The following is a 26,134-nucleotide window of genomic DNA, read 5'->3' as shown; positions in this document are numbered from 1 at the left end:
CCCTCTTGCCCTGCATGAATGAATTTTACATCAAACCTTCTCCAACAAACTTGGTTCAGATGTCTGAGACAAGAATTGCACAAAGGAGTCTCAGTCTTCAGAAAGTGCAGCCTTACCCAGCTTTATGGATTCTCTAGGACACATTTAATTCATGCATCCGTTTAGGAACAGAGATCTTCTCCCATCCTTAAAAGGGAACCTATAATATTAATTACTGACCTGTGATGAGTCAGCTGTCCATCCTCATTCGGCCCATGCTGTCTACGTGGAGTTAGTTTTCACTGTGGTGCTTGGCCAAGAAAAACCAAGTTTTTCTAAATGAATTCCAAGGATAAATAGCCTAATTCCAGTTCTTTGGCTTCTTCCACTAAAGAATTATAGGGACCTGATCTAGGGAAACTGGGGGGAAAAGCCAGGGAATGAGAGCCACTGTCTTGCCAGAAATGCATGTTCTGATGGGGAAAGATAGTTCAGAATATCTGCGCCAAATCACACATTGGAAAGAAGCTTTCTGAGATCTGAGGAAACTTACACCTGCTAAAAAGAGCTAGCAGTCTGCTGGAAAGAAAAAAATTCATTTGAGTGTCAGAACTCTTACTCTTCACTTTGTATGTGACTGTAGACAAGTCAGTTAACCTCTTTGCGCCTCAGATTGTCATCTGTACAGTAAAGAGTTCACATTAGATTGTCTCTAAGTTTCCTTCAGCACTAACAAGCTATAGGTCTCTGCCCAGCAAGAAAGAGAAGGAAACCACCACGGAGCATAGGAGATAAAATTTGAAAGATTCCTGCGATATAGGAATATGGATTCCTGCCTAGCTGATTCCTTCATGTGACCCAGTAAGGATAAAATCAAAAAAAGGAACTAAATGAAATACACTCATGATTAATCAAAGGGCACTGAAAGTCGTGGCTAACCTCACACCTACCTTGCATCACCTCCAGCTTACCTCCCTTGAGACACTCCTCCTCTTCTTTAATGCCTCATCATGATTCTCAAAAACTGTGATCACTCAAGGTTGAAGCTTTTAATCTCCCATGTATAAAAGGATATGCAAATAGAGTTCAGTTTCCTGTTGAGTCTCTGCCAAGGTCTTAGCCTGGCAGTTCTGGGAAAAGAGCCAAAGACCTCATATTTCTTGGCTGTTAACATTCTCCCATCTGTGCTCAAGTCAGCAGCCTGGACTTCAGGCTGTGGTTTGTCTTTAGTCTCACACTTTCCCAAGTTTTCTGAAGGAACCCTTTAGAATGTTCCTGCAAGAAAGTAAGATACAAGTGGCTCCCAAGAAACCAGACAGAGGATTATCTGGTTATATTTGGAGGCAGTAAGAAAAAGACCAGGAAATATATAGTCCTGTAGTATATAGCCACAGAATCCAATCTTGCAAGCTACTTGAAATACTGATATTAATTAAGTCTTAGGCTTTCCATAAGTCATCTGTGTCTCCAATATGGGATGTCCCACATCATGCATATGCACAGTGAAAAAAAGCAAGGTCCTTAGGTACAGTATGGCATTCAAAAATTAAAGACCTGGAAAACACAAGACATTTCAGTGTGCTTCCAGGCTGGAGGCTCTGCTAAACAACAGAAGCAGAGACCGGACTAATTGTCCCCTGTGTCTCTTTGATTGAACTCACACAAAATAGAATCTACCATTTTTACTCAGCACGGGGTACCCAGACCCAAGTTTACTGCAATGTTGTTACCAATATTCTGATGGAAAATTTTATATTCCGAGCTGTGTTAAAATTGACCATTTATTAAACATGGAATTTCTACTTTTTCTGTAAGTGCCTTGTCTTATTTGTATTTCCCAGTATTTCCCTTCTAAAGCTAACTCCCCAAAGGGCTTTCCTGTATGTTCTCACTTCCATTACAAAGTCAATGTACAAGTTAATTTTTTTAAATTTCTTTAGAAACCTTTATAAAGAGATTTCCTCCTTCATTTCTCTGTTATCCCAGGCAGCTGTCAGGAGCAAAGAGCTCAAGCCTGCACTGCCTTGGAACAGGAATCAGTAAAAGACACTCTCAATCTACTCAGAAGGCTGAGGTGGGAGGATCGGTTGAGCCAGGGGTTCAAGACCAGGCTGGACAACTAAGTGAGGCTCAGCCTTAAAAAAAAAAAAAAGATCTCAATGTTATTGTTCCATACCCAATCATTCACTTGGTGTTTTCTGCAGCATTTATTTATAAATATCTAGTCTGTTCTTATTCCTTGAGCCTATATTTTTTAAAATCATGCTTTCTTTAATATCTACTCAGAGTATTGATTCTCTTCAAATTTCCCACCTCTTAGCTCTCCTCCCACTCTCTGCCACTCTGAGCCTTACACCTCCAACAATGATCATTCTAAGGCTATTTACATCTCAATAGGGAAGTGATGTAAAACAGGTCTCCTTACTCTGTTTTGGAGCGTTTTTGTTGCTGTTGCTTGCTTCTCTGTCCCACCCCAAACTCATGTGTGTCTGAAATTTAGCACCACCTTGCGCCGTTTGTGAGCATTTTTCTCAGAGGCTTGTCCCAGAGCAGGATTTTGAGACTGAGCCTGAGCTCCACTGATGTTATGACACTTAAAAGTGCCTGGCTCCAAAAGACTCAGGAGTTCCTGCGTAAATCCAGGTCCAGCTACTTCATCACTGTGACTTGTTATTGGAAAAGGTTGAGCTATCAACATATTGCTCCTGTAAAGGCTCAGAACTGAATCTTAGATTCTTCAGGATATATGAGTCCTCTGAGGCTCCCGGGCAAAGGCTCGAACGTAGCAGTTCTGTGGACTATAAATGGGAGATGTCCAGATCACACACCTTCAATGGAAGAAAAAGCATTGTCACCTTAGATGACTCCAACTCTGTGGTCTATTTTTGTCTTCCTAATACCATACCTCATTCTCTAGTGCATTTATGGCAAGCCTCATCTACTCAGATGTAACCAAGAACAAGCCAACACACTCTTGTGTTAGTGTGGAGGCCCAAGGTGACGTAAGTGAATGTGACTCCAGACGAAAACCTTCCCCTCTCCAACACAAAGATGCCAAAGACTGTGTATAAAGCAAGTTTTAAATCACTCTGTATTTCCATTTGAATATATTTCCCCAGTTCCTATGCATTGCTTCTGCATACACAGAATTCAATGATAAAAATCGAGACTCTGTCCTAGATACAGTAATTAACTCGGCTATCAATGCCAATTGACTGTGTAGAGGGGAGACAATTTTGTACCAAGATTTACTAACCTCTATTTTAATGAGAAAAACAATGGAAAAGCTTTCTTCCTACTATGACTCTTTCTGGATAAATTGCTTGCCAGGAAGGGTTAGGATAATTCTGCCATGACTCTTTGTCTTCCACACCTAAAGACATTTGGTCTCCATCACATATGGAGGAAGGATCTCCTTGTTCAGCAGTATTTATACCATCACCCTGACACCAGTAGTCAGATCTAACTATACAGCTTGGCTAATAAACCTGGAAAAGCTCATGTTCTAAGAAAAAAGTGGGAAGTGGTGGGACAGATGGAGCCTGAGTGCTGGGAAACTGCCTGTGCCCACTGCTGACTTGGTCTTCTCACCAGCTGCTTGATTCAACAGATGCATCTTCCTTATGAGGCACCAGAGACCCAGAATGTCCACATCCTGTGGTCCCCTGTACCCTTAACACCCCACATTTGAGTTCCTTTGCAATTCAGAGAATAAAACCTGCAGGCTTTGAGCCAATTTACAACAGATGTGGGTCACAACAACCAACTACCCAGGAAGCCTCCACCAGAGCAGGGCGTGAGAATCAGCTTCTTAGATACTCCCATACGTGTGATCCTATCAATCATTTAACAACTGCTCAAAGAGAAAGACTAGGAGACTTTCTCCAGAGCATCTCCAGGGATTTAATTCACTATGTTGGAAATTAAGAGATTACTACTAAGCTATAAGAAGGCTAAGACAGAGTTAAGGGAATTATTGGAAAGTTGGCATTACAACTTTACATGTACACTAGGAAAATCTGCAGCTCTACCCATAGCTTTGACATAATACCTTCCTATACCCTGTCCTTGCCCAACTCTAACTCCCACATCATGGTCATACTCTGGATAGGCCCCTCTCTGCATGTAGGACAATGTGAATGGGGATTCTGCTTATCAGGATATCATCACTAGTCTGTGCCAGGCCTTGCAAGAATGTCCTTGTGCTGCAACTATTTGTACGAGATGGTACCCTGGCCACCCCTAAGTGTGCAGACTTTTTAACTTTTTTCCCCCAAGAAAATGGTTCCTGATGTGCACTGCCTACTGAGTAAAGCTAAGAAAGATAGGAAGGAAGAGGACAGAGTGCAAGGAGAGAAATATTAGTGCAAGGAGAAAAATAATGATGTGGATGCAGAATATTTATCATGTGAATTCGTATTAACCTGACTTCCTCAGAAAATGTCAGCGTTAGTATTAGAATGTGTATTTCCTTCAGAGCTCTGAAAGAAAATATGAGAATTCAAGGAGTGCTACTGCAGAATCCACACGCACACACACACACACACAAAGTGCTTCGCTGTGGCTGGAATGATGCAGAGTCTTGGCAATAGTTCGGGAAGCTGCCAGCTGTCCACCCATTGTAAACAGTGAAGTAGGTCATCTGTGGCTCCCCATCCTCACCTGTCTAGGCCATTCTCTTGGACCCTCCTCCACATCCCATTCCTCATATGTTCTCATTCTATTTCCATCAAACCTTAATCTCAAGAAATGACCTGAAATCAATTCGTACTAATGTTTGAGTCATGAAAACAGAGGAAGGCTTTAGCTTTTCTGAGATTGGCAGGGAGGGTCGCAAGTGAGCATTGTATTTTCATAGAGATAATAGCCATAAGCTAAACACTGCAGCAACCACAGCAGAATTTTCCAAGCTTGAGGAACACTGCCCAAAATGAAAGACAGAGGTTTGTTCTCTCTTTGTTTGGAGGTTCAGTGTGGATCATACACAGAGAGTCTGGAGCCTCCCACAGTGGGCACTTCTTTTCCCCTGTCCAGGGAGAAGTCCAGCTGGAGCAGACAACCAGAGAGAACATTAGCCTGACCACGGGGAAAGGCATTGCAGCAGAATTAGGCCCAATGGAGGAAAAAAGATGCCTGGAAAGAGATTTCATTTCAATAGCAGGAATAGTTTTGTAAGAGTTGATAGCCATTCAACAGTGAAACAAGCATCCTTGTATATGTAATCATATATTACATATAGTCCATATATGTTATTACATATACATATATTACATATACTCTGTATATGTAATCATACTCCATATACACATCTGTATCCATTACATAATCAATTTTCCATGCTATTGGATATTTTTCCTAATCAATATTTTTAATAAGCTATGTTAGTATTGTATCTAGAGCTATATTATAGTTTACTCAATCAGTTCTCTTCATGGTTGAGCATTTAGGCAGCTTCTAAATTTTTCCTACTATGAAAATTATTGTGATGAACACACCTGTACTTACAACTTTTTCATTATTTAAAGTCATCATATATGTATATGATGATTTGTACCCTGTTCCACATCCCATTCTTCATATTCGCTCATTCTATTTCCATCAAAACTCAATCTCAAGAATATTTCAGTATATGATCTGAAATCAATTCATTCTAACATTTAAGTAGTGAAAACGGAGGAAGGCTTTAGCTTTTCTGAGGTTGGCAGGGAGGGTCACAGGTGAGCATTGTATTTTAATAGAGATAATATCCATAAGCTAAACACTGCAGCAACCACAGCAGATATACAAATGGTATATATACAAATATACAATTATATTTGTATAAATATATATAAACATATAATAAAGTAAGCTCCTATTTTCTTAATTGGAAGATTCAAAATTAAGAATTTTGTCCAACTTGAATATATAAAACTTTAGGGTTATAGAGAAATTAGCCAATTCTACTTCAGATGTTTAATGTATTAATACAGTTAAACATGCATATTTTAAAATCACATATTATGTAAAATAATATGTCAATTTTGAATACTGCTTTTTCCTTTTAATAATTCATAAAATAACTTTAAATTCTTCATAAGCATTTCAAATCAATGTATTTGTCACCACAAGAGCCATTTTTTATCCTCAAATATTTTTCCAGAGTATATGAAACTCACTTTGCTAAATTGAAAATTTAGAAGCACATTAGATGTAGAAACATAATTTTAAATTGTTTCAATGATAGCACATTATTATACCTACTTTTGAGACACAATATATACTCACATAATATTAGAATCATTGTTTTGCCATTTATCCTGTAAGTGAATATTCATAATCTCCACAACAAAACATTTACTTTGATAGATTTGTTTAAAAAATATCAAACACTTGCAATCTTGAAGGCACTGGAAGACCCAAAAAATAGTTACTACATTTCTGTTAAACTACTTAGTCATCTTTTTAACTAATTCTATCAGCTGACTGCCATAAGCATCCACGAGCTAGCATTGATTGAGATCATTCCAATGTGTCCTCACTAAACTGTACTTAACTGTTCAAAGCAAAATAATTAAGTGAAAGCATTGTAATATTGTTTTTCATAATTATTGTAAGGAATCAAATATAAGGGATTTCTTCTTGTCTGAGGATCATGAACCTTACTCCATGTTCAAATAGATATAGTATTTTCTCACAGTAAATTCCCCAAAGTGGAAATAGTCACTCAAATGAATATTTTTACTCTTCTGACATTAACCAAATGGCTTCCAATAAAAATCAAACAATTTATATTGTTACCGACATCTTGCCCACATTGGGAGTGTCACCATTTTGAGCAGAAGCTTTAATTAAATATCTATCCAAAAATGGTTTGTTAATACTTTACAGTTTTATTACTAGAGAGTTAAAACATTTTTTCAAGTCAGATAATCAATGACTAACTTTTTTCATTTGTCCTTCACCCGTTTGTTTTTTAGGTTGATGTTGTTTTACTTATTGATTTGTGTGATTATAATAATTTTGTGTCTGAGTTTTTCAGCATTTAACCACAAAAACAGCATTGGTGAAAGGAGTTTCAGGGGTATTGTGGATGGCAGAGGGTGGTGATGGCAAAGTGCCAAGGAAAGGGAAAAAGGAAGAAGAGGGTTTTTATACTGATGTGTTTCACTGTGCCTTTCTACCACAGAGGTTGGAGTGCATTAAGCTTTTGTCCAAAAACACCCAGCTGTGACCCGCTATGTGTGTCTCAGCATTGGGAAGAGTCCTCTGAGTGTCATGGGAAAATAATATATGAATTTTATTGCCCCTGTGTCCCAATTATTTTCTGTTTACTCCATGTTGGTCTACTGCAATAGCTTCAGAACATAAATATATCACCAAAAACATCAGTGATAAACAATTCCAACCACACATTTCAGTGTTTACTAAATATACCCATGGCACTGTAAAAAAGAATATAATGGAAGAGTAAAGGAATTGGGACTAATTATGACTGAGTACTTGTATAGGAGGCTACACACTAGGTATATGATGAACCAAGAAGTTGAACCCAAATCTAACTAACTTACATACTCCCTTCCTTTAAAGAACTTAATGTCCAGTACAAAGCAAGTGTTCAAAACAGTGTTTGTTGTGAATTGAATCCATTTCATTGGAATACAGCATGCTTGCAAAGTCCCAACTTTTTAAAATAATGTGTTTCTAAAGACCACTGGTCTTTAGAAAGACCAATGACCAAAGACCTTAGACCATTGTTCTAAGGACCATCTGGAAGCAGATCCCCAAGGTGAAATTCCGACATTGAATTCTCAAATCCTAACAGGTCATGTACCTTGTTCTGATGAGAAAACTGTCAAATGAGGGAGTAGCAGTGGCATGAAGGATGTTAGTTGGTAGTATGAGCCAAAATGGCCCAGTGATGTGATGAAAAGTGCACTCCTCCAAATAAGATCCTAGTTACTAGAAAGTCACAAGTAGGTAAACAGATGCTGGGAGGGACAGTTTTTGTTAGATAAAGTCAGCAGAGAAAAGCTTTTGGAGGAGATGAATCCTGAGCTGGTGCCTACAGATAGTGACAGACTTAGTGCGACTGGGAATATTATGGAGAATGAAAGAATCTCCCTCTCTAACTAATGCCACCAAGCAGTCCCTTCACCCCAGAGCAAAGACATAACCTATCTCCACCCAAGTGAACTATGTATTCTTGAAATATATCTCCTCTGAACTAAACCATTTTTCTGTTCACTTCAGATCGACCATTGTTAATACCATAGACCTGACAGCTTAGAAGTCCTGTGTTCTTCACTCTTCTCTTGACCCTATGTGAGTATGATTCAAGAGCATGGGGATTAGTCCCTTCTCTTGAATTACAATCACCAATTAGCACACCACGTCCAATTGCCCTTTTTAAGTCTGGGAGAGCAAAAACAATGCACAGGTGAAGAAAACTATGCCTAGGCCTCATCCCTAGGTTGTCCAAAGTAACTGAATTTATGGCTTCAAGGACAGAATACATCAACCCAATCAAAATAAAATCAAAGAAGCCCATTTTCAGGGAATAGAAACAATTCAGAGAAATAACACCTTGAATGAAATTCTCATTTTTAGTGCAGAAATGGAACATAACATCCTTAGATTACTTGCTTTCTAAAAGTGAATACTCTTTAGGTATTACTTTTCCAACATTGATGAGTTTACAACATTTCTTTCTGCACAGCAGACAAAACTGTGTAGGCATTCACAGTTACAGAAAGAAAAAATGTGACTAGCTTCCTGCTTCACACGAAGAAATCATGCAAAGAAAACATTTCACACCAAAAGAAAAAAGAAGTTTTAAAACATTTTAAAGTCTCAGATTACTTGCTGGCTATAATGGGAATGTGTAACTTTGTGAAGATGTCTGTAGCCATCTTATTCTAATGATCATTCATCTTTATCAAGCCATTATGTCCATCTTGACATGATGCAATACACAGGGTATAACATCGCCTGCACAGTATTTCTTACAGAAATAAATAAATAAACTAAAACTAATCAAACTTTTAGTTCTAACAGGAGAAAGGAAGCTAGAAAAGCAAGTTAAAGGATTCCACAAAGAAACATCTAGACAAATCCGGCAGGTGAGACATTCCACTGGACAACAGGTTCAGTTCCACCAATAATCAATGTCATGAAAAGGGGGGAAAAAAGTGCAGTAGAGGGGAAGCAATGGAAGGAAAACTATTAAAGATTAAAGAGATTTAAAAGATTTAACAACAATGAAATGCATAGTCTTTGAATGGATCCTTGTTTAAAAAAAAAAGTCTGTAACAGAGGCCAGGCATGGTGGCTCACGCCTGTAATCCCAGCATTTTGGGAGGTAGAGACTGGAGGAGCACTTGAGGTCAGGAGTTTGAGACCCTGTGTCTGAGGAAAGAAAGAAAGAAAGAAAGAAAGAAAGAAAGAAAGAAAGAAAGAAAGAAAGAAAGAAAGAAAGAAAGAAAGAAAGAAAGGAAGGAAGGAAGGAAGGAAGGAAGGAAGGAAGGAAGGAAGGAAGGAAGGAAGGAAGGGAAAGAAAGAAAGAAAGAAAAAGAAGAAGAAAGAAAGAAAGAAAGAAAGAAAGAAAGAAAGAAAGAAAGAAAGAAAGAAAGAAAGAAAGGAAAGAAAAAAATAATCTATAAAAGACATTCTGAGCATTTGGAGGAAAATTAGGAAAACTTGACTATGGGTTGGCTATTAAGTTATTTTCAGGAATTTCTGTTAACTTTGTCAGGTGGAAAATGGTATTGTGGTTGCGTAGAAGAATATCCTTTTTTGTAGTATATACTGAAGTGAATTGTCATTTTATCTGTAATTTTTTTAAATACTGGAGCAAAATAAATAGAAAATGTGACAAATGTTAACAAGTGTTAAATCTAGGTGATCATTCTATAGATACTTATTTTATTAATCTCTTCTTTTTGGATTGTTTCAAAGATTTTATAATAAAATCCTTTTTTAAAGTCTTCATTTTGTGGCTGGGCATGGTGGCTCACTCCTGTAATCCCAACACTTTGCGGAGCCAGGGCAGGTAGATTGCTTGAGCCCAAGGGTTCTAAACCAGCCTGGGCAACATAGCAAAACCCTGTCTCTACAAAAGAATACAAAAATGTCACCAGGCAAAGTGGTGCATGCCTGCAGTCCCAGCTACTAGAGAGGCTGAGGTGGGAGGATCACTTGAACCTGGGAGGTCAAGGCTCCCCCAGTGAGCCATAAGCATGCCTCTGCACTCCAGCCTGGATGACAGAGTGAGAACCTGTCTCAAAAAAATAAATAATAAAGTTTTCATTTTTAAATGGCCAACAAGTCTACAGCAAATTTAAACAATGAAAATATGAAATACAATATCTTCCTTAAAAATTACCATATTTTCTTAAGGAATACTGCTCTGCTCAAAGAATTCCCTAGATCTGTAAGTGTTCGAACAAATTAAAATCTTGTGTTTTTATAACATATTTCTAAGACAACAATGAATTCTGTCACTAACTATATGAGTAAAATGAACAACAAAACCACTAATAATGATGGTGCACATTTTAGATTCCTATTATTCTTTTTCAAGACACAGGCATAACTGAGATTTCTTAAAACCACTGACTTTCAAGATTTGAGATAATGATAATAGCTCAAGATCAAGTCTTCCCCTTGTGTTAGAAGTGGGGGTGGGACAGTTCCAGACTTCCACAGTTGTACCAATGAACCCCAATCAGATGATTTTCAAGCTACTTCTCCTTCAGGTGGGTGGGCATCAGAGAGAAGCTAAGAGAAGGTTTTGACAAAATCCAAAGTGTGTCCAGACCCCACAAATAAGGTAACCTGACCAAGTTTAATACATTCTTAGGGCCTAATATGGATCTCAGTTCAAAATCCTGGTCTCTTTTAATTCTTGTCCAGTTGCTAAGTGTATTATTTGACGCATTAACTCTGCAAGTCATGTTGGTCCATTCTTCTTCTTCACGATTTTGCAAAAAAAAACATCACGTTACAGTTTCAAGTATCTGTCACTTAAACAAGTAAGTATTTATTATTTTTAATGGGAGGGCTAACATATTGCCACATAAGTATAGTACAGGTACTATACACAGACTCCAGGTCATCACTGAGCCTTCCCACCACCATCATAGATCCAGCATCTGACTTCCAGAGTACCACCATGAAGAAATCAGAGGCAGATGACATACAGATCCATGGTCCTTGACTCTAGAGAGTCCAGCCAAAATGTGTGGGTCCATTTAATCATTTCTACAGAAATGGGAGGCTATTGCTCCAAAGACTTCTAACCATTCACTCATCCATCACTCAAAGCATATGATACAATTGATCTACCGGTCATTAGCAAGCAGGTAGAGAGTGGTGAAGCAGTGGAGAAGGCTTGGTATTTACTGCTGCTATTGCAGCTTTGGTAGCACAAACAACACGGAATTAGGACAGGGATTTTCAAAGTATTGCCCACGGACCTCTGAGCACCTCAAGATCTTTTCAGGGAGTCCATGAGGTCGGAATTATTTTCATAATAACAGCAAAACATTATTTGCCTTTTTCATTGTGTTGATATTTACACTGATGGTGGAAAAGCAATGGTGGATAAAACTGCTGGTGCCTTAGCATGAATCAAGGCAGGGGCATCAAATCTGTATTAATAATCATTATATTCTTCACTGCCACGTATTTTCAGGGGAAAAAAGTTAGTTTCACTTAAAAATGTTACTGACTGTATTATCTTGCTAGGGCTGCCATAACAAAATACCACAGACTAGGCGACTTAAACAACAGAAATTTATTTTCTCATAGTTCTACAGGATAGAAGTCCAAGATCAAAATGCTGGCAGAGTTGTTTTCTTCTAAGGCCCCCCTCCTCCATCTCCAGGCAGATGGCAGGCTTCCTGCTGTGCCCTCCAGAAAGGATGGTCTTTCCGCTTTGTGTGGGGAACACTGGTGTCTCTTCTCATGGTGTGTCCAAAACCTCCTCTTATGAGGACATCAGTCAGATTGAATTAGGGCCAACTTTAATGACCTCATTTTAACTTAATAACTTCTCAAAAGGCCCTTTCTGCAAATATAGTCACATTCTGAGGTTATGGGATTTAGGGCTTCAACATGAATTTGGTGGAAAACAATTCAGCCCATAATACTGACAAAGCAATAACAATTATTAATTTTATTAAATCTCAACTTTCGAGTACATGTCTTTTTAGTATTCTGTGTGACAAAATGATAAGCACACGTAAAGCACTTCTGTTATGTTCCAAATTATGATCGTTATCTAAGAGGAAACACTTGTGTTGTTGTTTGAGTTGCATGCTGAACTAGCTACTTTTTCCATGAAACACACGTTTTTGCTTGAAAGAACAATTGACAGACAACTATGGTTATTCAGACTTGTAGATTTACCAGCCATTTTCTTAAAAACAAATGAACAGAGCCTGTCATATTAAAATAAACAACTTATAGTTGTTGCTAATCATAAAATCTTTTTTTTTTTTTTTTGACAGAGTCTCACTCTGTCGCCCAGGCTGGAGTGCAGTGGTGCGATCTCAGATCACTGCAACCTCCACCTCCTGGGTTCAAGTGATTCTGCTGCTTCAGCCTCTTAAGTAGCTGGGATTACAGGTGTGCGCCACCACGCCCGGCTAATTTTTGTATTTTTAGTAGAGACAGGGTTTCACCATGTTGGTCAGGCTGGTCTTGAACTCCTGACCTTGTGATCTGCCCTCCTTGGCCTCCCAAAGTACTGAGATTACAGGCATGAGCCACTGTGCCTGGCCTCCACCAGCATTCTTTAGCCTCTGTCCTTTGAGATGACAGGAGTGTTCTCCACGGAGTCATTGCCGCTTCACCCTGACGTCTAGAATGAAGACACATAAAACAGACCTAAATCCAACTCACATCTTGAAGCCCGGTCCAGGCGGCCTGCAGACCAGTGAGCAAAAGTGATACATGTTTGTTACTGTAAGCAATTGAAATTTTGGGGTTGGTTGTTATAGATCACAATTACGACAAAAATAGCTGATTAATACATATGGTGGGTCTTGAGAGGATTCGACCTTCATGTGCTTTTAACCCTATGTCCCCGGCAATGATGAAATGGCACACATAAAACTTTTGGTGGCTTCCTATTATCCTCAGGATAAAACAGTATAAAACACAAGACCTTAGATTACTTGCTCCCTTAAATGCAGTTGCATTGAACTACTTACTTCTTGAATGCTCTGTGTTCCTTCATATTTCTTTGCTTGAGATGCCCTTTCCTTCTTCTATCCCCCAATTGATCCCTAGCCCCTCTGCATTTTCAGGGTCTTAGCTCAGTTGTTTGCTTCCCTGGGAATTCCTGAATGACTACTCCAAACTGATCTGGGTTAAGTGCTCACCCTTTTCAGAATTTTCACGGCATCCAGTACTTATCTCTATTTTTGCACTCAAAACCCTTTTTCTCTCTTCTTCATTAGGTTGAGACCCTTGAGAGAAGTGATCTGTCTTGTTCATCCCTTTATACCATGTACCAGCACAGAGCCTGACCCAGTGAGTGCTCAGAAAGTGCCTTCTGAATCCATTTTAAGGATGAGGTATTTCAGGTTCAGGGAAGATAAGCAAGTAAGTGACAGAGCCATGGCCAGATCTTCCCAAATCCCAGGCTCTGGCTCACTGCCTGGTACCAGGCTGCCTTATGGAATACTACCTTAACATTTGTTTAGTGGTACATGGCACCACTACTTAAAACACATTGGTTTTTAATATTAGCCTGAGTTAAACATGGTTGGTAAGTTTAATTTGTTGTGATTTACTCCATTCCATATACTATATTCTAAAGCCGTATAGAAATGAGTTTCACGTTGTCTACATATTTGGAGTATTCAAGTCATGTTCTCTTCCACTAAGATCAATTGCACCTCTGGAGAGGAATCTTCGAATGCCACAGCTGGGAGATGTTTCAAAGATCATATATTCACTCTCCTAGGTTTTCAGATGAGAGAGTCTAGAAAGATCCAGAGAGGTTTCACAACTTGGCCAAGTCACCCAATTTCAAAAGAACATACAAGAAATTGGGTATCACTATCCCAGTGCAATGATCTTTTTGGTACACTAGGCAAATGTCTTCTTTGGTCTTTCATTCTGGCATTTATGGTTTGAGAATGTTTCAGCCTCTCAGTTGATACCCTTCCCTGGAGTGGCCCTAGGATAGTCTGGGCAACCTGGCCCTTTCTTTCTCTGTGCAGATTTTAATCATTATGTGAGATGTTCTTCTGCAGGAATGGGGAAGAGCAGGCACAAGGTGGATGAACCCTGAAGTTCAACTCCTCCTGGAAGGAGCCTGTGTCATGTTCTTTTTGCCAGGCAAACTCATTTTCAGAGGAAAGGGACAGTGTTGGAGGCTGGGTTGACTGTGGTACAGTTCAGTCCTGGCTGGATTGAGGTCTCGTGCTTGGGAGCAAATTTATGGGATATTAAGCCAAGAAATGAAATAGGGATTAAACAGGGGCATCCTCCAGGCTTAGAATATTTGGGATTGTGAACTTTGAGCTAGCATTATTTATCTCTACCCGGTGCTCCTGGTATTAACACATACGGTTTGAGAGTTGTAGACAAACTACAGCATGTTTTAAAAAGGGTACCAGGTTGTTTAACAGACTTCAAACCATGTCCTGGGAGGAATAGCTAAAACATATGGGAGACTCTAGACCAAAGGAAGGGAGGTATCACAGTGATCACAGTCTTCAGATGTCTGTCAGAGGAGAGCTGGCGTATCAGAAGACAGTTGGATTCTCATGTCTGCTTATGCACTCTACCTATTGCAGTATGTTGGTTTGGTTGAAATATATGAGAAAAATCTGGCCTTACATAGATATGTAGTATGAAAACAAAGGAGTATTTTAACAGCCTGTTCAAAATACTGTGGACACAATATTCTTTATATTGCACCATAATTTGACAAGAGGTAGTTTCTTTGAAGGTTAGTTGCAATGTGAAATCTGATACCATATTAGTGAACTTATCATATTCTGTTATATTAAAACATTGGTTTATCCTGAAATTTGGATAGAACGTTCACCCGTGCATGCTTCTTAACCCATCCATTGGTCACTTGAGAAAATTGGTTCACTGTTAAGCAGCTTCCATCTGTTAGCACACATTTTATTATTCAATACCAAAATATTACAGTAGTTAACATAATCATTGGTCTCTTTAAATCAGGAAAAATTTTTAAATATTGGTGAGCTATCTACTTCACGGTGGCAAACATAAATTTCCTAAAACTCTAATTTTTCCTGGAAGCTTAGATTTTATAATTAGCAGGCTGGGCACAGTGACACATACCTGTAATCCCAGCACTTTGGGAGGCCGAGGTGGGCAGATCACTTGAGGTCAGGCGTTCGAGACCAGCCTGACCAACATGGTGAAACCCCGTCTCTACTGAAAACACAAAAATTATCTGGGTGTGGTGGGAGTGGCTATAATCCCAGCTACTTGAGAGGCTGAAGCAGTAGAATCACTTGAACCCAGGAGGAAGAGGTTGCAGTGATCTGAGATCGCACCACTGCACTCCAGCGTGAGCAACAGAGTGAGACTCTGTCAAAAAAAAAAAAAAAAAGATTTTATAATTAGCAACAACTTAGCTTAGGAGGCTGAGGCAGGAGAATCATTTGAACCTGGGAGACAAAGGTTGCAGTGAGATGAGATCGCACCACTGCATTCCAGCCTGGGCAACAGAGCAAGTCTCTGTCTCAAAAAAAAAAAAAAAAAAAGAGAGTGCTGGTGGAAACCCATTATGTGACATGTCTTGAAGCCTCAGCTTAGAACTGGCACACCGTCACTTCCACTCATATTCTATGAATCAAAGCATAATGAAGCCCCAATGTCAATAGAGCCTGCAGTAGGAAGCCCTGCAAAGTCACATGGCAAAGAACCTGGAGGTACACTTCTATTACAGGGAGGAAGTGAAGAGTTGGGAAGCTGCATTCTCATCAGGATTCCCAACTTTTGTTTCCTCTAACTAATTCTGTTCACACCAGTTTCTGATGGCTGCTTCTTGGGAAAGTCACCAGCACTAGAAGGAGCTCAATGAGTCTCATATGGGTGAGTCAGAAGCTTATTTCATCAATCAGCTACCTCTTGCCATTTCAAAGACTAGTACCTAAGGCCAGCTACATTCAAGAGTCCAAGTGACAGTTCTTTATTCTTATCTGGTTCTCCCCATGAGGCCTTTTGCTCTATGCCATCCCATTACATCGTCTGTTATTGAGGCCATAACATTTCTTATTTTTCTCTTTTCCTATTTGATTTTTTTTAATCAGCAAAAGAATGTTAGACTTTATGTAGAAAGATAACGTTCCTTGGAGTTTATGGGGCAGGCAAGCAGCTGTATGTAGGGTGGAAAGTCGTTACAAAGGTCATAGGTAAAATAGTCATAATTAAATCAAACCATGGATTTGGATAAGACCTCCAGGGAAAGTGTGAAGATTAACCTTTTTAAATTCCTGCTCCCTGTTGATGAATAACAACAACAACAAAATTTGTACTCTTCTTTCATGGTTAACATTTAATAAGGTCACTTTCGATGAGCTTATCACCTATCATATTGCTTTGTTTTGATAGCACTAGAACAGAGATCAAAGGCAAACAAGACCAGTGTCTTGTGAGCCCTGAGGGGAGGTTTTGAGAAGGCAATGACTGGGTCAAAACTCTGAGGTCAAACAAGATTAAAACTGAAAATCATCCGTTGAATTTGGCCAGAGCTGCTGCCTCTGATTGCTCAGGTTGTGCCTTCACAAGGGCACCTGGCAGAGAGGAGAAGTGGGGCTAAAATTCAATGCGTGCTCTGCCGCCAGCCAAGGCCCTGATGTGGGGCTGCATCTTCCGGAAAGGGAAGGCCTTTTATAAACCACACAAAAGTGCAATCTGTTCGCCAAGCTTGAACCCAAGGGACTATCTCTACATTCACCCAGCAGGGCTGCCTTTTCCAAATTTCACAAAGCACCATATGGGCTACTGGCCTGAATTTAGCAACTGGGAGGAGGTCAATGGAGAGGACACAATTTTAAATTTACGTGAAAACCCTTTGTAAACTGTATAACACTATTCAAGTGTAAAGCAGAGCAGGAAGAGGTGATTCAGAAGCTTAGCAGGTGACAGGAGAAATTACACTGACCACAAGTATTTTCTGCCTAACACACAGCATGTAGAATCTACATGAGATGTTTAAGTACCCAACAAACTCCTCAGTGGGAAACCATTTGAGGGCAGACTGGCCAGAAAGCACAGATGGGAGTGGATGTGATGATTTCTAAAAGTCCATTCTAGTCACAAACCCCAAGGCAGATCTAGCCAGTGGGGCAGAAGAGCCCCAGACAGAAGCACCTGACCTAACTGTCAGGACCCTTTGATCTTGCTGGAGCTTGACTTGGAGAAAACATCTGGTTCTTGGGGATTCTCAGGTGCCATATAGTGTGAAACCGAGGGGAAGTTTTTGTAAAGCTCTGTAGCACTGTGACTGGGAGGGTACGCACAGTGCTACAAAACCTACAGAGACCTGTACAAAAACTGCAGGGGCAAAAGTGCCATTTCCCTGGGATATCCTCAGCCTGGGTCCCATGCCTCAGGAGACAAACACAGCAAGCAGCTTCCCTCTTTGCTTTGGGGCGTGGAAGGGATAGCAGGAAGTTGACTGGACCAGGGAGATGACCACGGCTGCTGACCTCTCACTCACTGCTGTTCTTCCTTGGGTGAAACTGGCATTTCTACATTTTCTTACAGCACATTTGGGAATACAAAAAGGTCTTTCTTAAAAACTATTCTTGTCTTGCTTTCATGTTGATTCTATTGCAAAAGAGAGTTATATGAGCCACCTCATACGGAATTTCTAAATTCAAACCTCTAGAGAGATTTACCCAAGTGCTTTGCTTTGCAGTTTGGGAAGATGGATTTGAAGAGAGATTGATTTGTTTGTAGGCAATCACCAGCCACAGTTGCTCATTCTAAAGCTGACTGCTCTGTAAATCACCCGGGGCTTCATGCCACCCTTTCTCCTCTTGCTGTGCCACACATTATCTGCCTTTAAAGCAGCACTGGTGGCTGTAAAGGCCTTAACCCTGGAGTAGTCATGGAGCCAAGACCCACCCCTTTGACGATGCCAGCTTTCCAACACAGAGAGCTGAGTATGGGTCTAGGAAGTGAGAGCAACGTAAAACAATAGAAAGCAACAGTTCAGAGCACTGCATCGAGTGTACTGCACTGGAAAGGTCCGCCATGGGAAATATGCTCCTCCATACTCCTCAGACAACAGCCTTCCGAAAGCAAACCTGTCCCTACTTGCAGATGATTACACCATCTATGAACCAGCTAGATAAGCAACGAGTGCCATCTTTCATGGAGCTGAGCCTTAAAGATCCTCCAGTCCTAAAGCTAATGGGAAGAAAGTAGGTGGAAGCAGTGCTGAGGTTTTTGGAATGTCCTCAAGTGCTGTGACATGGACAAACTCATCTTTGGAAAAGGAACCCGTGTGACTGTGGAACCAAGTAAGTAACTCATTTATTTATCTGAAATTTAAGGTTAAGGCATCCTCCATCTAAGGAGGCAGAAATAATCCTGAAATGGGAAATGGATGAAATAGCTAGTGTTGAGGAGGACTCCTGGGAAGAGGTGAAATATGGTTAATCCTTTCCATAGGAGGGGAGCAGAAGGTGTCTGTGAAAAAAGACTTTGGGGCATATGAAAGGACCCACATGGCTCAGAGGAAACAGAGAACTCTGCCCAGTCCATCGAATTTGGGTCACGCTGTAGAAACCACAGAGTCATTGGCCCAACTCCCTGAGCAGAGTCAGAATGGAAATGGAATGAGGCTGACCTAAGTCCAGATGGTTTTATCAAGGTGATTCCAAACGTTCTGACCTCCCTTACACCAAACACATCCTCCTGGGAGAGCTCAGAACTGAATCCATCTCCTGGGCATGGAGGGTGAGGCGAGAGCAAGTAGTCCCTGGTGTTGCGATATTTCTCTTCAGAAGAAAATAACTTGTTCCAGACATTTTTTTCTAATTGTTTAAGGTGCAAATGAAAACTAGGTTACTAGTGAGAAATATGGGACATTCTGGTTCCCATTGAGACAAGATTCCAAGCAGGACAAAGTGAATGTGTAATGCTTCCAACTAAGAAATGCTTTGAAGTCTCCAGGACACAGCCAGGAGAGTACCCTACCACTCACCAGTGTTCACTGCTTTTGCAAAGAGTATATGGTACAACTCACTTATTAACAGTTATGCAGGAATCACTGCTAAGGTTGTTGAAGGATTGTGCTCGACACAGAAGGCATCTTTGATGTCTTTTCAATGGCATTTGAATTCAATCATGTCTTGCCTAAAAATAAAATAAAATAAGACAGTGGTCTCCACCTGGCAGCAGCTTCCAGTTAGATAGTGCGTGTTAATCTTACGTAAGAAAATGTAATAAACCAATACAAAAATCCATTTCAAAGGTCCTAGGGAAGTCCAGCAATAGGGGTCAGCGGTCCCAAATCAGCCCAACCAGCTGCTGGAAAAGAAACAGCATGCCCTGCCCTGCCCTGGCTGGGACTTTGGCACTCAGCTTAGGTTTTTCAAGGTAAAAGAAGGCTCTAGAGAGACAGGGTGATGATGGTGGGCTCTTCTCAGAGACCAGCTGGGTACAAAGCAGTTCCAGGCAAATGCAGGGAAGGAGGCTAAGGAAGGGGAAGGACAGGCATGAGCTTCCCCAGACCTCACACACTGCAGGGAGTACAGGGGCAGGGGCCGTGCCATCAGGGAGAAAGACACCCAAAGCTGTGCTAGCGGAGTCAGTGCAGAGATGTTCAGACTTTTTTAAAAAATCAAAATCTTAGTAAGATTTTGAAATTTTAACTAATTCGGGCCTTTGCTTTTAGACCTTATTATCCTTAAAATTTTCACTAAAATAAGTTTATCCACATTTCCAACAAAGCTAAAGACTGATTATCCGAATTTCCCTTTGTTTGCCAAGTTTTTCCTAATGAATTAAGTTCCTCTGTTTACCCATTTACTTGGTCCATATTTCCCTAACTGTGGAGCGCATAGCACATAATTTCAGATGGAGAGACGTTCTTTTTATTTGCATGGATCTATCTTTTAATGGCTATCAGAATAGTACAACTAGGCTATCAAACCCATGTGATTTCAAGTTTCCTTTTAATTATATTTTAAGTTAAAAAGTGAGTAAATTTTTTTAAATTATTGAGCAAATTATGACAGATGAATATGGCCAAAAAAGAGGGGGAGATGTGCTTAATTAAAGTTTGGGAAATGCTGAACTTCATATTGGTGCATTTCATCAGCCTTTGAAGTGGAAAAATAAGGGGTATCCAGAGGGGACACGACCTAGAATATCTTTGAATGGCGCCTTCTATTTTTAAGCTACCAACATTGGATTAAAGAGACAGCACTGCAAACCCAGGGCCTTTATCTTCTCAGAAGCCTTTTGATGTTTTTTTTTCCTGGGGAACTTCTTTCAAGTTCATACTTATGGAGCTCCTGGGTAGCACAAAACTAACAGAACAGGTCTATACAAACCCACAGCTGTAGATCCCACACTTTAGTCCTCTGGATAGAGTAAATCTGGAGAGACCACTTAGCTTCATAAAACAGAGCAGAGAAACAGGACAAAACAGCATGGGATAAAGTAATGTAAATGTGTACTTCTATGGTCACAACAGCGGCAGCGGGGAAAAGAGGCATGGTCGTTGGGAACATTTGCGTGGAAGTGGGCCATGTGATGGACTTTGAATGCAATCTATTATTGTATGTCATAATTATGTAACTACCACTTTTTGAGTGCCTACCATTTATTAGGCCACTGGGCTAAGTCCTTTAATGAATGTCATTTCACTCAGTCCTCACAACGATCATGTGGAATTGAGGTACCATGACTTGCCTTTTATGGATCAGGAAACTGAATCTCAAAGGGGTTCCTCAAGATCACACAGCTTAGTAAAGTCATCATTTGAATCACCTGCTTGATGCCAGCATCTGTGCTCTTAAGAACTCTGCTCTTCCATCAGGGCTACACCTAGACTAGGGCATGTGTGGAGATTTTTCCTGCCTGGCCCAGCCTCTGCCTCAGGTCTCTAATGAGCTCCTTTTCAAGCTGAATCAGAAACAACAGTTTTGCCACTTCCCTCCCAGTGCCATCCCCATCACTTCTCTTACCAAGGAAGAACTTCTGAACCCCCGCCAAAACCAGTTACCCAAAGCAGCATTCCCCTTCCCCAGGAGGAGCCAGGGGATGCCCATCTCTCACATTACACCCCTGGAGACCCAGGGTCCCTAAATACAGAAAGGTCCAGACGATGATCAGAGCATCACCCTTTCCCTCAAGAAAAGGAGTCCACATAATTCTGGCCTCATCAACATGTTTCCCAGATTCCAAGAGATGACCTTCCCATTCCTCCAGGCCCACTGGCCGTTGGCCTGGCATCTGGCATTCCCTCTCACTCCCAGTGAGCATCTCCCAGAACAGAGCATTTGCACCCGCAACTCCTTCCACCTGGAGCCATTTTCTCACAGGGACTCACACAGTTTTCTCCCTCCGCTCCTCCAGATCTCCACTCAAATGTCATTTCCAGTGAATCCTTTCCCTACCACCTCATGTCATTCTGAAGACCCCTTTCCCTGCTTTATTTATAGCCCTCATGTCTACCTGAATCTTTGTATGCTCGTTTACTGTCTGTTTCCCTTGCTCTGTGAGAGAAAGGACTTTGAGTTGTTTCTTACTGCATCTATGAGTACACTGAAAGCACTAAACAAACATGTGTTGAATGAGTGAATGAATAAATAAAGGAATGAATGAATCAGAGAAAAAGTCAGCTATGGTATAAAGCAAAAGAGAAGAAAAATGAAAGGAAGCTGGCAACCTACAGAGCCAAGCCTGAGTCCTGCCTCTGCAACCCGTCACAGGTCACTGCCACTATGTGCCAGGCACTATTCTGGGTACCAGGGAATCCACATGAACAAAGCAGGCATAAATTTCTGCCATATTGGAGCTTATTTTCTAATGGCAAAAGGCAGATGGTAAACTAAATAAATAAATAAAATATACAGTATGTTAGGATGGTAATAAGCCCTGAGAAGAAAAATAAAGCGGGGAAGGAGAATAAAGAGGACTAGTGGGAGGGACCAGCATGCAGTTTTAAACAGAAGAGTCACAGAAGGTCTCACTGGAAAGGTGACAGTTGAGCAGAGACCCGAGGAGGTGGTAAAGTGAGCCACGCAGACCTCTGGAGGAAGAGCACTTCCAGGCAGAGGGGACACAGGGCTGCCTGGGGTGTGTGGCTGGAGGAGGGGAGGGAGTGATGGGGACAGAATGTGAAAATGAGGTCAGATTGGGGATGGGTTAGGGAGAGGGTGGCTTGTAGGCCACTGTAAGGACTACTGCTTTTGGATTCGAAAGGGAAGATTGGGGAGTAGAGCGGAAGTCACACGTAACCTAGAGAAAAGATCTAGAGAGACAGAAACCTGAATACCAGTCCTTACCCATGGCCCTACGAAGTGGGCACCCTCTTCATATCACATAACACCAAAAAATAGCTTCTGTTCTTTTTCAGCAACCTGTCCCAACAATCCTTCCTGCTTGGGAGCTCTGTTCTTAGTGCAATTACCTTCCCCACGCTTCAAGTAAAATGTATCTTCTCTGAGTTTAGCCCTAATAAACATTCTAATAATTACATCGAGGCTCTCTAGTTCACAGATGCTGTATCTAATCTTATAACCTATAATACAGAAGACGTTATCCTCACTTTGTAGAGAAGCCAGATAAAGCTCAGTGAATTTAAGGAACTTGGCCAAGTTTACACACTTGGAAAGGGACAGAGTCAAAACTAGGTTTGGGATCTTCTGACATCTTTCTACTTCACAACGACTAGGAACCACCCTTCATGTTAGTGATTCTCCAACTATCATCTACAGTCTTTTAAGGATTGTAAACTGATCTGAAAAATCCATATTCCCTCCTTGGTTTTTATGGGTGACATACAGGCAATCTCATAGATTCTGATGTTCACATATGACAGAAATTAATTTAACTGTCACTTCAAAGTGTGAGAGTGTCATTGAAGCTTGCTAAAATTTGGTATGCATGAATGTGCTATTAAAATGGATGGAAAAACTTAATTCTATGTTGTACTAAGCAGTCTGGCTGCTGCACAATACTTGGCAATGATGCAAAACTCTCAGATATGAAATAAATTTCCCCTAAAAGGTCAGAATGCATGGTATATATAACCTGCTAGGTCCCTGCCTCACGTAAGTGTAGCCCAAATGTGGAGAACCACTACTCTATGACCAACGTTCCACCCTTCTTTCCTCTTGATCAAACCAAGAAACATCTTTCCAGTCTATATTCATTCTCTCTTATTTGAGCACAAATTCTGTCAGATTGTAATACGGGCAAAAGCTTGGATTTCTATTTGACGCTAGAGTCACCTCTTGTTCCATCCTGAAGAACAACTTCTAAGACTGAGGAGAAGAGGCTAGGCCAGATGGGACAGAAAATCGCATGGGATGAATATCACGTGACTTGGCAACTGGGGCTAGGGTTGCTGTAAAGGGAAAAGCAAGGTAGTTTTTGGATTAGGTATGTCAGCTGTGCCAGACCCCTGACCTTTGGCAAAGGAACCTATCTGGAGGTAGAACAACGTAAGTAACCTACTTTTCCTTCTTATGACCACTATGTTTGGCTATGATATTTGTTAAATATTTTTCTAAGTCACCAGGTTAGGAAGCAGTGCTCTAGTAGGTAATATAGCAAGGGATGGCTTGAGGAACAGGAACTGAGTTTCCGATAAAATCCAGGATGGCATCTGTGCTTCAGTGAGCCATCTTGATGCATTGTCCTTCCTAGAGAGTTTCTATTCCCTCTACCTGGCTCCAGAAAGCTAGCCTCCTCAACATGTATGCACCCACCATGTACAGATCTAGGCCACCACTGTGATCAGACTCACACGACAGCACTTCAGGGGGTGGACACAAGGTGAAATGAGGAGCACGCTGAACCAGTAAATCAGAGGCCAAGTTCCAATCTGTCCAATGCATTAACTGACAGTGCATTAGCTGACAAACTCTGTGACTTAACTGCACTGAACTATAGTTTCCCTATAGTTAGAGGAAGGATTTCCAAGCTGTCTTCCAGCCCTTGCACACTATGATCCTGATTATCCCCAGATCAATTCTTATGAACAATTGGGAGGAAAAGCAAGGAAGCCCAGTGATGTGACTGTCCTACTACCCAGTAGGAATTCTGTGATTTAATGGAAAAAAAAAACCACTGGAAAGGGAGTGAAAACTCTCCCTATGCATCCCTTAATTAGCCCTTGTGTGATCACAGAGGTTTGGAAAAATGATGCCTTGAGGCTCCTTTCGGTCCTATCATCTATTACTCTGGTTCAGGGGCTGGAAACTGGAAACTGAGTGAAGCCCAACTCAGCCACTCACTTAACCACCTTTACTGTGCCTTTGTCTGTGAGATGGATCTAAAAATATCACCTCACAGAGTTTATTTCAATAACTTTGTTGAAGTAGTATAAACACCGGCTGTTTAAGTAGGAAAGTATTTATACAAATGATAGTCATCTGTGATTATTATAGTCCTTTGGATAGACCCCAAGTCTTTTGCATCAATGGCTCTTGCTCCAACCATTGTGTCCTTCCACCTCTCACTGAGGCACAGTCCTGTTGTGATTGATTTAGTTGAGGCTTATAGTTACGTTTCTGCCTACAACGGCCATTTGGCAATTCTCAGCAAAATATGTGAAAATGTTATCCTGAAGCAAGATCTGGGAGTAAGAGATGGCAGGTTGAGGAGATAATAGCAGAAAATCTAAGGACTTGCCTAAGTGTCAAAACTCAGAAGATAGCAGACATCAAAAAGCTGCCAAAATATAATGCTCAGATCTCAGAAACCCTTGCAAAGTTCTGTCTCCAGCTACACCCATTCTGCTCCACCCACCCACTTCTAAACAGATGAATTAGACTGACAGGGAGCAAATAGGTAGCAAGGTTTCTTGTAATGATGCCTGCGGTAGTGCTTTGACAGCAAAACTCTTCTTTGGAAAGGGAACACAACTCATCGTGGAACCAGGTAAGCTATGCATTTTACTACAGCTCAGTGTGTATATTTCTTTAGGGTTGTTGTAGCATAGTCCTGAATGAATGGGGCTTCTTGGGAAGTAAAGAGTTCTAAATTAGAAACCCATTGTTTGTTGCAAACAGTAGGGGTAAAATTTGGGAGCAAATGCATTAGATTTCCCTTAAGAAAATATTCTGTATATGCTTGGAAACTCCATTCTGAGACTTGGTATTGATAAGTTTTTTACAACTACTGAAAAAAAGCCCTAGGTCAGGCTTTTAGTTTTGGGCCCCCTGGAACCAGGAAAAAGGCAAGCTGTGGTTGAGGAGGGTCTCTCCAGTATTTATGAGGGATAAAATTCATGGTCACAGTGTAGGAAGAGGGAAGGTTAGAAAGAAAAAAGTATTATGAAAGGAGTTTTAAAAAGAGGATCTTTCTCTCTCTCTCTCTTTCTCTCTCTCTCTGGATAAGAAGCCAATCTTGCCCTTGTCACTTTTTTCTGAGAACTTGCATTAAGCCAACATAACTGACTCAGATTAAATGGTTCTCAAGGTCCCATCCTGGCCTGGTCTGCTGAGAGCAGTTATGTGCTCATCTCTCCTGTTAGCCCTGAAACTGGGGACTCTGCACAATGGTTCAGGAGCCTGTATCCGATGTAGAAACACAGCCACCAACTCCAGGACAATAGAGAAGTCATGGTCCCCTACTGGAGACATTGTCTACCGGTAGCCTACTCTAGTGTTTGGAAATCCAGGGGCTATATTCTGGTAGTTTGGGTAGCTGCCAACAGTCAATCACTAAGACCAGTTCGGAGAATAGCCTTCAGACACCTTCCAAAATGCCAAGTCCATTGGGAGAGCCATTACCTCTTACATGATTAGGTATTGATTTTGTTTATTCAGAGGAAATGAATAAGTAGGGAATGGTACATGAATGTGGCTAGGCTATCTGACCAAAAGTCCAAAAAGTGACTGGTGCTGTCAACATGGTCTCTGCCTCTCAGAGAATAATATAAACTTATAGGGGTTCTCAACTGCCTATTGCCTCTAGGGAAATG

The 26,134-nt window shown here is 40.8% G+C and overlaps 1 long non-coding RNA gene and 2 gene segments (V, D, J or C); 2 read left to right on the top strand and 1 right to left on the bottom strand.

Annotated features, from left to right (window-relative positions):
- LOC129489385 (uncharacterized) overlaps nt 1–1,025 on the bottom strand; it is a 66,193-nt gene extending 65,168 nt beyond the window's left edge. Inside the window, exon 1 of the long non-coding RNA XR_010113652.1 lies at nt 930–1,025. This is a non-coding gene — a long non-coding RNA (uncharacterized lncRNA). The remainder of the gene's footprint in view (nt 1–929) is intronic.
- The window catches only part of LOC129489379 (T cell receptor alpha chain constant-like), a 221,157-nt gene that overhangs the window by 101,786 nt on the left and 93,237 nt on the right, over nt 1–26,134 (top strand).
- LOC129489378 (T cell receptor delta constant-like) overlaps nt 1–26,134 on the top strand; it is a 43,278-nt gene that overhangs the window by 9,125 nt on the left and 8,019 nt on the right. The window contains 1 exon segment of the C gene segment in view: nt 25,024–25,089. Within this exon segment, the coding sequence occupies nt 25,024–25,089 (66 nt within the window).

This window comes from Symphalangus syndactylus, chromosome 9 (genome assembly GCF_028878055.3).
Source record: "Symphalangus syndactylus isolate Jambi chromosome 9, NHGRI_mSymSyn1-v2.1_pri, whole genome shotgun sequence".
Lineage (NCBI taxonomy): Eukaryota > Metazoa > Chordata > Mammalia > Primates > Hylobatidae > Symphalangus > Symphalangus syndactylus.
Note: the sequence above shows the minus strand (reverse complement) of the source record. Positions and strands in the feature narration are given on the sequence as shown.